The sequence below is a fragment of the Lycium barbarum genome, chromosome 5, assembly GCF_019175385.1.
Source record: "Lycium barbarum isolate Lr01 chromosome 5, ASM1917538v2, whole genome shotgun sequence".
Classification (NCBI taxonomy): domain Eukaryota; kingdom Viridiplantae; phylum Streptophyta; class Magnoliopsida; order Solanales; family Solanaceae; genus Lycium; species Lycium barbarum.
The window spans coordinates 5154630-5167987 of NC_083341.1; the positions used below are offsets into that span (position 1 = coordinate 5154630).

The following is a 13358-nucleotide window of genomic DNA, read 5'->3' on the forward strand; positions in this document are numbered from 1 at the left end:
CAAATAAGTATATAATTATCAAACGGGCTAATTATTTCAACTTCAAACTTGAAATAAACTTCGAAGTTTAAAAAACATGATAAACTTCGAAGTTTGAAAAACATGTAAAAGCTTTTCAAGTTTTCACTCACAAAACTTAACTTTGTTTTCATGTCCAAACACAAATCCAGCTCCACATACCCTTTTTAAACTTCACTTCAACTACCACTTTCTTTCAAATCTCAATCAAATCTTTATCCAAATGCCTACTAAGACTAAATCTAATCAAGGAAAGAAACAAAGGCCAGGTTGAAGCACAAACATAACACAAACAGCTGAACAAATTGAATTATACAAAACTGAAAACTCAAAACACTGTAAAAAAAATGCTCTTCTCCCCTTGAGATAATTTATATTTGCTGAACGGAAAGTTTTCCCTATAGATAAAGGTTATACTTCTTCAACCAATAAGAAACTCAATTACATCATGGGAGAAGATACGTTGACATGTCTTAGGACTCACAAGAGGAATTGTTTTTTTTTTTTTTTTTTTTTTTCGTTTTCCACCCGGTGTCTGGTACCCACATTGGGGCCCGACAGGAAGTCCCAAATTGGGAGGTAAAGTGATCCCTAACAAAGGCGACTCCAAAAGATTGTTTACTTATTATGAACAACATCCACCTTTCTTTGTTTCTGAAACTGTTTCTTGATTTTCATCAGCCTGCAAAACCACAGTTTTACCATTTGCTAGCCGCCCGGAATCCTTTTTCTGGAGCTCTTGAGATTGAATAACCTTCCTGCTCAGAATATTATAGATCTCCCTAACAACTGTCTGAAAAGCAGAAGTAACATTCGACGAATCCAAAGCTGAAGTTTCGATGAAAAAAAGACCCTTTGCCTCAGCCAAGGCTTTGCCTTCAGCTGTTGTAACCTCCCTGGCCTCTTTGAGATCGGATTTATTGCCGACGAGTATTATAACCACGTTCATGTCCGAATGAGCTGTCAAACAGATTAAAGATACAAGTCAAAAGACGATGCTAGTCAACTTAAGGAAGACGTATGTTGCTTTATTTTATGAGCAATTTTAGAGACTATAAAGGATACTGGCTATCTTGCTCGGACTCTTTAAAAATGTCGATGGGTCCGTGTCGGATCCTCAAAAGTAGTGCATTTTTGGAGAATCTAATACAGGTATGGCAACATTTTTATAGAGTCCGAGCAACATAGGATACTCCTGCCTTCCAAAACCAACCAAGAAGAATCATACGGGAGGAAAATGCATGATGCAACAATGAGTTTAATGTACAGTTGGCAAAATAGATTATGTGTTAACCGACATGGCATAATCTCTGTCAACACAAAATTTTCAACTATTGAACTATAACAAAACAAAATCCCTTGAACGCCTTCCTCAAGTACCTTAAAACGTGGAGAATTTAGTTTAGGCAATTATAAACTAAATGAGAAAGCAAATTAGTAGTTAGTCAATCAACTAGCCTGTTTGGCCAAGCTTCTAAAATCAACTTATTTTGAGACGTGCTTTTTTTCAAAAGTGTTAGCAGTTTGTGTTATGGGTAATCAATTTGAAAGCACTTTTGAGCAGCAATTAGTCTTTGGCCAAGCTTTTAAAAAGTGTTTCTAAGTGTATTTTCTCAAAAGTGTTTTTCAAAAAAGTACTTTTGGGGAGAAGCAATTTTTTTCAGCTTCTGCTTCTAATCAGAAGCACTTATTTTTCTCCTGAAAGCTTGCCCAAACATGTCAGTTTTTTTTTTTTTTTTTTCAAAAAAACACCTTTGGCCTTCGATAAGCTTGGCCAAACAGGCTACTAAAAGTATAAACTAAAACAACAAAATTAATTAATAGCATATTGCTTACTCTGAAGTTCGTTAAGCCATCGACCAATGTTATCAAAAGTCAGGCGCCTACTAATATCATAAACAAGAAGAGCTCCAACTGCACCTCTGTAATATGCAGAAGTAACTGCTCTAAATCGCTCTTGACCAGCCGTATCCCATATCTGCGCTTTAACCTCTTTTCCATTTATGTCCATCTTTTGAGTCTGAAATTCTACTCCAATTGTCGATTTTGAGTTTGGATAAAATTCATCTCTAGCAAATCTAGCAAGCAAATTGGATTTACCAACTGCAGAATCACCAATCAATACAATCTTGAAAAGGTAATCCTCCTTTTTCTCTTCCTCGGAATTGTGTGCCATCTTCTTCACCACATAAAATGGGAAGCTAAAACACCATGACTATTTATTTATAACAATCTAAACATAATAGGGATAATGCCCCACCACCTGCTAAGCTCCCCCTCCCTTGCTTCTTGCCGCCAAGTATTATGCTCAAACCTGAAACCATTTGGATGGAAATCAAGCACTTTGGAAAAATGTGCACACAGAAAATTTTAGTTTTATATTCTAAAATGACGTCGCAAATTAGTTTGGGATTGAGGTGGTGTAGTAGTAGTTGCTGTTATAGTAGTATTTTATGATGACATACATAAGAACAATCTTTTGAACCCAAAGAGGTTTCCAAAATTCACCTAATTCAGTGTAGGTTTACCTGATTATTTTTTGAGAATGTTAACAGTAGTAGGTTAACCTAATTTTACCATGTTATTTTACAAACTACTGCTCAACAAAGTATGCGAAAAGACAAACAATCACCACACACTTCGCATGGGCTTTTTGTTGTGGTGTAGATAGAGGAGATAGGTTAGCGCAAAAAAAGAAAATAAGTACTAAATCTCAGTATATGGGGAATTACGACCATAGAACTGTTGGTGCTGTAAAACACAGGAATTAATTAAAATAAAAAACAGTACTTAGGATCTGAAAAATGCCAAAAAAAAAAAAAAGACGGATGCAATGCACAGAACTTCAGAAAGGAAAACAGATTTGTCAAACTCTTTTTGTAGAATCTAAACGTCGTATATTAAGCAACTCAAGATAATTTTGTTTCAAATGGACATGTTAACTATAATTCAACTAAGGGATATTCATCAAAAACCATAAGGAATTACAGATGGAGCTGTAACTTCTGAAAAAAGAAAGTCGTAGTCATGCATTTAGTATTCTAAGTATCATTTTGAATTCTCTGAGCTATACTGAAAAAAGACTAAAAGTTTATACACGAGCTGTAATTGATGAATCTTGAAGTTCAGCATTGTACATTTTACTACATTTCGACATCTTGTCCTCTTTCCCATATAACTGAAAATATTAGATTATTAACTTGCAGTATTTTACGGTTGCTCATGCTCCTTTTTTCATGTGCAAATCAGTCATAACGAATGATACAAATTGCACTTGTATTCTGCAAACATATACGAAGATTAATGATAAAGCTCTATGAAAACTAGAACGCCGACCACTTCTAACCCCTCTTTAACACTCCATTTTCAGCTAAAGCCACCTCGAAGATTAGAAGTTCCATCTCCCAAAGAACCTGCTTCAGCACTTTTTTTGTTTTGATATCGAAAGAGTCCGAGCCAAATTACACGCACCTCTCCAATTTTATCTAAAATTGCATCAACAACCTGTACGATAATCAGGTTGGCTATATAAATCTTGTATGCCATTAGCTCTCTGTAGGTATATTTCATTCCGTGACTACATAATTTGTCCTTTAGGGGAAATCAAAGGTTATATAGATCTCTACCTATCCATAGACAAGATAGTTTAATCCCAATTAGTTCACGTAGATAAGGATCCTTTGGTTACCTGACTCTGTTATTAGTTAACTCTACTCTTCCTATAACCTATGTTGTTCAGACTCTCCAAAAATGTTGCTGCACCCCTATCGGATCCTCAAGAAATGCACTACTTTTAGAGGATTTGACACGCACTCGGCGGCATTTTTGGAAAGTCCGAGCAACATAGCTAATAACAAAGACTTAATATCACACCAATAAACAGAAAGGTCAACGTTCAGCAAGTAGTAGTAATCCCTAAAATGGCTAGCACATAGCCTAAAAATTTATAACTTCAGCAGGTAGAAGTACTTCATAACATAGCTACCAGATCCCTTATCAGGAAAGAAAAAATAAAAACATGTCTAGCAGATTGTCTCCAAACTTATTCCAAAATAAAAACACATTCCTCATACGACAACTACATCCGAGTCCCAAACAAGTTGGGACCAAGCACGGAAAAAGGAGGGTTGCGGTAGTTGGCAACTAGCGTAAAACTTGTCAATTTATGATGAATCCTCATAATGCAGATAACCACATATTCCTTATCCAAGAAAAAAAAATATATTCTCACCCATCCTCTAGATCCATGAATAGGAAATGAGCCCCATCCACATGTAACTCACTTGGACAATTGAAAGCAAAATTGACCTTCAGATAGAACAGTATCCTAAAGTTGAATATTTTCCTATATGTGGACCCTTATAGTAGTAAATAATTTCAACAATAAGCTACACTGCATAAGCTGTCTCATCATGTCTACTAAAAATAACTCACAAAATATTTTGTATGACTCAAACAAGACATACAATAATTAGTAACTAATATAACAGTTTCCTGACATAACTGCTTCTAGTGCAACATCTTTAACACCTAAAATCATAGAATTTTGGCATTTACCCATTAAAGATAAAAATAGACACCTGATAACTAAATGCAATTAGCAACCAACTTCTTTTAGGATATTCCTAAATCAACCCCATATGTCCATTTCAAAGAAAAACTGGAAAAAAGCTGAAAAAATTCAATCTTTAGCATTTCTCAAACTCAATGATAACAAGAAACTAATAAATAAACAAATTGAGCTCAATGATAACAAGAAAGTAATAAATAAACAAATTGGATTAAAAAAAGTTTCAACCTTTATCATTTTTCAAGCTCAATGATAACAAGAAAGTAATAAATAAGCAACTTGGATTTAAAAAAAATTCAATCTTTAGCATTTTTCAAGCTCAATGATAACAAGAAAGCAATCTTTTCAATCTTTAGCATTTTTCAAGCTCACTGATAACAATAAAGTAATACATAAACAAAATTGGATAAAAAAAAGTTTCAATGTTTATCATTTTTCAAGCTCAATCATAACAATAAAGTAATAAATAAACAAGATTGGATAATAAAGTTTCAATCTTTTTTACAAAAGACACATACCCAATTCTTTATAATGATTCCCTTATGATTCAATCAAGTGTTTGATCAAATCAAGAACCATTTCTTGATTGCAGATCAATGAATCAAACAGGACCAAAATGGATTGATTTGAAAAATGTGGGGGGCTAAAAACATAGGAATCAAATGATTATGGGTTTGGGTTTTTGGAGAGATTAAGGACAATTTCAAGATTCAGACAAGATTGAAGTGGGCAAGAGAGAGAGAGAGATAGGAGAGAGAAACCAGATTTACAGCATTACACTATACAATGTTGAACAGATGGCAACAATAAGTGGGCTTATTTCAACTAATGGATATTGGTGGCCCAATCCAATTGAAAATATATTTCCCACCGTACCAATTTATGTAACACTTTTCGAATTTTAAGATTCAAACAAGTTTTTCTTTGATCGGATTTTTTTGGATATATCTTTTGATACTTTGAATTCTTAATTATTGTGACCTATAGTACTTTTTACGGGTGAATTGATTAAACGATCCTCTACAAAATATAATAGATTGTCTCTGTGTTATTTTAGAATCGTCCATCTATAAAGAGGGTCATATACCTCTATTCATTTTTGTAACGACCCCTTTTAACTAATTTTCTCTACTTTTTACGTAATTTTTAAATATATAAATTTTATTTCAAAAGGTTAAAGATTTCATGCTCGAATTCACAGTCAAAATTAGATTGTTTCGCTCTCGAAATTCGAACTGTGCTGATGTATATTTGATGTATATTCACTGTATATCAGTGTATATCGGTTGTTTATGGAATAGTAATGGGATATCAACAACAAGGATAGACAATTCTAGGGTTCTAGTCGAAGAATTGTAACTAGCAGTTCAGGGAATAATCCGAGAGAAGCTAAAATAGAAATATAGAGAGAGAAAGAGTTAATCTTGTATATTCATGAATGATTGACTGAAATTGTAGTTACAAGTACTTATAGATTCATGTGAATGCTTAACTCCTAATCTACAAAGCTACATCTGTCAATAACCACTTCTCACAATTGGACAGCCTGTACTAACAACTAACAATAGGAGTTGTAACTAACTTTTGAATTCTAACTAACTTTCAAACCTCCTAACTAACTACTGGACATCTGGTTCCTTGCTATCTGATTCCTTATCATCATACCATCATAACAACACTAGGACCTCCATTTAATAATTTGTAACATTGTAACAATACCCCCCACAAAACTACAGACTTGTCCTCAAGTCTGAAAAGAAAGAAATCTGTGGTGTAACTCAGAGACAAATTCCCAAGTAGCATCAGCTGCATCTAAGTCTGACCACTTCACTAGAACTTGAGCCACAACCTTATTACCTCTTTTGACAAGTCTTCTATCAAGGACAGCTTCAGGATTAGGACAATAAGGACTAGAAAGTTGAACCACAGGAGGATGAGTAAATGTAGAGGGAATTTCATGGCATTTCTTCAGTTGTGAGACATGAATTGTAAGATGAATGAGCACCTCAGGAGGCAACAACAACTTGTAGGCCACAGCCCACACCTTAGCTTCAACCATATAGGGCCCAAAATACTTAGCAGCTAGCTTGTTGTAGGGTATGACAGCAGCAGAAACCTGCCCATAAGGCTGTATTTTCAAATAAACCCAATCACCAACTTCAAAATATCTATCGGACCTGTGCTTGTCAGCCAAATATTTCATCCTCTGTTGAGCTCTTGAAATATGAAACTTCAAGAGAAGTATAATAGCTTCATTAGCAGTCAAGGATCTGTCCACCATCTCACAAGATGACTCCCCAGCCAAATAAGGAAGTGAATAGGAGGCTTTTGACCATACAAAACCTCATAGGGAGTGCACCTTATAGCTGTGTGATATGTGGTATTATACCACCATTCAGCTAAAGGTAAATACTTGGACCAATCAGCAGGACAATCAGAGCAAAAACACCTCAAGTAATTTTCAAGTGTCCTATTCAAAACCTCAGTCTGACCATCAGTCTGAGGGTGATAAGCAGTAGACCTATGCAGTTGGACACCTTGCAACGTGAACAATTCTTGCCAAAAAGTACTGAGGAATATGGGATCCCTATCACTAGTAATAGTAGCAGGCAACCCATGCAGTTTAAAGACATGATCAAGAAAGGATTGTGCCACAGACTGAGCTGTATATGGGTGATGCAAGCATATAAAGTGACCATACTTACTCAACCTGTCAACTACAACCAGAATGACATCCTTGCCTTTAGACTTAGGTAAGCCTTCAATAAAATTCATGCAGATATCAGTCCACACCCCATCAGGTATAGGTAGAGGTTGCAGCAAACCTGGATAGGCAGCCACATCATATTTGTGTCTTTGGCACACATCACATCTCTGAATGAAATCTCTGATGTCAGCAGCAAGAGACTTCCAATAAAAAAAAGATTGAACCCTTCTGATAGTAGCATCCATTCCAGAGTGCCCACCTTGTGTAGAATTATGCCATAGCCCAATAATAGTCTGCTTTAACTGTGAATCATTGCCCACAACAAGTCTGCCCTTCCACCTAAGTTGTTCATTGGACCAGGTGAAGGATTTAAAAGGTTGAGCTTGTAGCTTGATAATTAAGTCCTGCAACACTGAGTCATTTGTCCAAGTTGCTTGAATTTTCTCAAATAGGGAATCATGAGGCACTAGTAGTGAGATTGCCAATAACTTAGAATCAGGTCTTCTTGACAAGGCATCAACAGCTTTGTTTTCTGCCCCCTTCTTATATTCAATGGAGAAATCAAATGCCATGAGTTTAGAAATACCAGCGACCTGGAAATCAGTGTGAATATGTTGTTCTAACAAGTGCTTTAGTGCCTTCTGATCAGTTTTGACAGTAAATGGTCTTCCTAGCAAGTAATGGGACCATTTGGTGACAACAAATATGAGAGCCAACAACTCCCTATCATAGACTGAAATGGCTTGATGCCTTGGTTCCAAGGATTTACTAATATAGGCAATTGGATGCCTTTGTTGCATCAACACAGCACCAATACCTTTACCACTTGCATCAGTTTCCACCACAAAAGGTTTAGAGTAGTCTGGCATAGCTAGAACAGGTGCATAAATCAGTGCTAATTTCAGCTTTTCAAATGCTAAAGTAGCTTCCTCAGACCATTTGAACCCTTCCTTCTTGAGGAGATCATGTAAGGGTCTGCATGTAAAACCAAAACCTTGAATGAATCTCCTATAATAACCAACAAGACCTATAAATCCTCTGAGTTGCTTAATATTGCTAGGAATGGGCCAGTTTCCAACTGCAGCAATCTTCTTTGGATCTGTGGAAACACCTTCTTTACTAATGAAATGGCCCAGATATTCAACCTTAGGCACTCCGAAGGCACACTTGGACATCTTGGCATACAGTTGATACCTTTGCATCAAGTCAAAAACCACCTTGACATGCCCAACATGGTCACTTAGGCTCTTGCTGTAGATTAGGATATCATCAAAGACGACCAAGACTGTCTTCCTTAATAGTGGTGTAAAAACTGAATTTATCAAGATTTGAAATGATGAGGGTGCATTGGTCAGGCCAAAGGGCATGACTAGGAACTCATAATGCCCCTCATGAGTTTTAAAAGCTGTCTTATGAGTGTCATCCTCATGCATTCTTAACTAGTGATAACCAGCTCTTAAATCAATTTTTGAGAACACAACTGCACCACCTAATTCATCCAGTAGATCTTCAATTATTGGTATTGGAAACTTATCTTTTATAGTAAGCTGATTTAACTCTCTGTAATCTACACATAATCTCCAGCTACCATCTTTTTTCCCGACCAACACAACAGGTGAAGCATAAGGACTTGTACTATACTGTATAACACCTTGATCCAGCATCTCTTGAACAAGTTTTTCAATGATATCCTTCTTAATGCCAGGGTATCTATAAGGCCTCTTACTGACAGGATTAGCAGATTCCATAAGAGGTATTCTATGATCAAATGAGCCTCTATGGGGTGGAAGAGTAGTAGGGGGTTCAAAGATGCTAGCATATTGCTTAATTAGGACAGCTATAGCAGGTGTTAGAGATTCACCTTGAGTAGTTTGTATATTATGACACTGTAGATCATCCTCTAATCCAGAAATCAGTGATAGCATAAAGAATTGAGTGTCTTCTCCTTCTATGAGGTTGAGTGACTTAGCTTTGGCAGATTTGACTGAAGTACTTGCCCCCCTTAGAACATGCTTCTTACCCTGGTACATAAACTCTATGGTTCTATTTCTAAAGTCAAAGAGGATCCTACCAAGGGTGTTTAACCACTGGACTCCCAAGACAATATCAACATTACCCAAGGGCAACAATAAGAAATCTGAACTGGATGTTGTACCCTGTAACAACCATTGCATATTTCTACAAACTGAAGCTGTTTGGACCCTCCTTCCATCTGCTACACTTACTGATTGTTCCACAATAGAACTAGGCTTGCATCCTAGCTTCTTAGCTACTTTTTGATCAATAAAATTGTGGGTACTTTCGGTGTCTATTAAAACCTGCAAAGGTTTCTTCTCATGGTAGCCAGTTACCTTTATAGTTTGATATCCCATGACACCTGTAAAGGCCTGAAGTGAAATGGTCATGAACTCATCAACTTCTTCTGTGTACTCAGTTAGTGATTCTTCTATCCCACCTTCCTTAATTTGTTCCTCCTCCACTATATCCACTAGGAATATCTGCTTATTAGTATTACATTTATGCCCAGGGACATATTTTTCATCACAGAAAAAACAAAGTCCCTTAGCTCTTTTCTCATCCATCTCTGCAGGGGTTAACCTTCTTCCAGGAATTTTGTTGGTTTTTGAAGAATTTGGTTCAAAGGGCCTTTTGAAAGTATTTGGTGATTTTGGAAGGTGTTTGGTCTGTAGTGACTTGGGGTAGGTAGGAGTGCAGGTTTAGTGACAGTTTTCAATCCCCATGTTTTGGCCTGAGCTTCAAACATCTCTTCTTGCAACCTTGCAATTTTGTAAGCTTGCATCAAAGTTCTAGGAGCTTGTATCTTAACAGCTTTGTTCAGTTCAGGTTTAAGGCCTCCTAAGAAGCAACTTAGAGTGTTTTCATTTGACAAATTAACAACAGTTAACAATCTATCAAATTCAGCCTGATACTCTTTAACACTACCAGTTTGAGTTAAGTTCTTCAAGGACTCCATATGGTCTTCAAACTCCTCTCCAAACCTTTCATTTAAGGCCAATACATACTCAGTCCAAGTAGGATCTACTCTAGATTTCATAAATGATCTATGCGAAGCAATAGCCTCCCCTTCTAAGTGAATAGAAGTTACCTTTACTCTTTGATCAAAGGGGACCTCATCCATAGCAAAAAACTGATCCACCTTATAAAGCCAAGTTCTCAGATCCTGACCAGAAAATTTGGGAAATTCTAGTCTAGAGAATCTAGTAAAGAAGTTACCACTGTGAGCATGAACTTCTTTGGTTCTTCCTTCTGGTACAACATCCACAGAGCAATTCCTATCAACAGATGGAGATTCTGCTCTTCTTATTTCTTGTTCCTTGCCTCTTCCATTCATGTGATTGATAACAACTCTCATTTCCATCATCTCCTTATCAGCTGCTACATTGCGTTCATTCATATTGTTCATTCCCTCCATTAATTTTTGTAAATGTTCTTGGATCTGAGTCCATTTATCACTCATTTCTTCACCAGCTTGGTCTTGATTCTTGCTTCTTGTCACAATTTCGTTACTTCTGGTCATTATTTGCAGTCGAGAATCAGTGGCTCTGATACCAATTGATGTATATTTGATGTATATTCACTGTATATCAGTGTATATCGGTTGTTTATGGAATAGTAATGGGATATCAACAACAAGGATAGACAATTCTAGGGTTCTAGTCGAAGAATTGTAACTAGCAGTTCAGGGAATAATCCGAGAGAAGCTAAAATAGAAATATAGAGAGAGAAAGAGTTAATCTTGTATATTCATGAATGATTGACTGAAATTGTAGTTACAAGTACTTATAGATTCATGTGAATGCTTAACTCCTAATCTACAAAGCTACATCTGTCAATAACCACTTCTCACAATTGGACAGCCTATACTAACAACTAACAATAGGAGTTGTAACTAACTTTTGAATTCTAACTAACTTTCAAACCTCCTAACTAACTACTGGACATCTGGTTCCTTGCTATCTGATTCCTTATCATCATACCATCATAACAACACTAGGACCTCCATTTAATAATCTGTATTCTATAAATTTCATTTTATGTGAATTTGTTTGATTGAGTTCAAAATTTAATAAATTAAAAAAAAATATTTTTTTAAAATGTAATTTCATGTCATGATATTTTTATAATTATAAGATCATCACATTAATGTTGCAAAGAGATACATGATTGTTGTCTTGTTAAAAAGAATTTCTGTTCTTTTTCATTCTCAATAAGAATGCATTAACAAAAAAAATGCTCTTTTATATATAAATTACGTGGCAAAAGTAAGTGCTAACATATGAAAAACAATAGTCAATGACATAAGTAGGGAGATTTAGAATTTGAAATTTATAGGTTTTTGTTGCAAATAATTTGTAAGCATTTGTCTTGAAATTATTTTTTTCTTAGGATAAGGCACTATTACCCCCTGAACTATACGCGAAGTTGCTACGACACACCTTATCTTTCCTTGGGTCCTGTTACCCCTCTAAACTAATTTAAAACGAAATAATTACCCCCATAAGCGCTGACGTGGCAAGGAAAGTGTGTTTCACTCTCTTTGAGAGAGTGAGAAACATAAAAAATGGGAAAACTTTATTTTTTTTCTTAAAAATCTGTATTTCTTAAAATATGAAAAACATAATTGTTTTTTAAAAATATGAAAAATTCATTTTTTTAGAAAATAAATCTGGAAAACTGAGTCTTCTTATTAAAATATTTGGACATTTTTTAAATGTGGAAAACTGATTATTTTTTTTTATATATGAAAATAAATCTAGTTTTCCAAATTTAGTTTTAAAAAACGGGTTTTCCACATTTTAAAAAAATAATTAATTTTTCCAAAATTTTATAAAAAATCAGTTTTTTTTTCACATTTTGACAAGAAAAACACCTTTTCCGGATTTTATTTGAAAAATAAAAGTGTCCTAAGAAAATGAAATCATTAAAATAAAGATTTTTTAAGACATTTTAAAAACATAATCAAGTTTTCCATATTTTTAAAAATTTGATGTTTTCAGTTTTTTTTTTTTAAAAAACAAACTGGTTTTAAAAAAAAAATCAAATTTTCAATTTTTTTTTTACAAAATACGGTTTTAAAAATCTATTTTTTTAAACAAAGTTCAGTTTTTTATTTTTTTAAAAAAAATTGACACGTAAGCTGAAAAAATTAAAAAAAAAACAAATAAATACACATGTGGTAAGGAGAGTGTATGTCACTCTCCCATATGAGAGTGGACATTAACGTTTAGGAGGGTAATTATTCAGTTTTAAATAAGTTTAGGGGGTAATAAAATATAGGAAGAAATAAGGTGTGTTGTAGCAACTTCGAGTATAGTTAGGAGGATAATAGTATCTTATCCCTTTTTTCTTTGTATGCTTTTTAAGATTTTTTGTTTTTGTATGTTTTCCTGTACTTGATTATACCAAAATGAAGCATCACCAGTTGATCATGTGCTAGACGATTCCAGCCCGTTCGCCTGGTTCATATTTCGATGGTATCACACAATTAAGGTTTGGCCGAATTCAAGTTAATATACAATAATAATTTAATTCATGGTCAAACATTAAATATTAATTAATGAATTATTTAATATATATACATGATATGAACAAAAGTTGTTGAATTCACGTGAACTCATAAGTAACATGTAGATCTGCCTGCCGTCTATCCTTGTTGATATTAGTCATATATTAGTATAAGATGATCTTTTTTCTTTCTCTTTCTTCCTTTTTCTGATTTAATATTGTCAAATTAAGTTTTGAGTTTGACTCACACGTCAAAAGCTAGTTAAAAGGGAGGAGGATTACCCAAGCCTAACAAGGAGTTTAGTGTTCTCGTCCATCACTCATGTAGTATATTCTCTTCACCCCTCACGTCCAGATTCAGACAATCTTTATCCGGGGTTCTACTGTCCAGCCTGAAGCATGCACATTCATAGACCGATCTCTTCAATTATGCACTATAGAAGTAATCTCAACTTGATAGTAACATTTTTTTCCTTTAGAGAATGGGGAAGGAGAAGTGAAGTAGGGATTTTTCAAATGGAAGGCATAATAACATAA

At 34.9% G+C, this 13358-nt stretch overlaps 1 protein-coding gene across 2 annotated transcripts; it reads right to left on the reverse strand.

Annotated features, from left to right (window-relative positions):
• Window positions 1-302: 302 nt before the first annotated feature.
• On the reverse strand, window positions 303-5388 carry LOC132640232 (ras-related protein RABA5a-like). 2 transcript variants are annotated; one of them, XM_060356744.1, is made up of 3 exons: window positions 5107-5388; window positions 1939-2332; window positions 303-978 (listed from the first exon to the last, which is right to left on the reverse strand). In XM_060356744.1, exons 2-3 carry the CDS (start codon window positions 2192-2194, stop codon window positions 644-646), a joined length of 591 nt encoding a protein of 196 aa, XP_060212727.1. In that variant the 5' UTR covers window positions 2195-2332; window positions 5107-5388; the 3' UTR covers window positions 303-643. The 2 variants fall into 2 exon arrangements, with proteins under 2 accessions (XP_060212727.1, XP_060212726.1); XM_060356743.1 differs by having other exon boundaries at window positions 1855-2332; window positions 5107-5386.
• Window positions 5389-13358: the final 7970 nt, after the last annotated feature.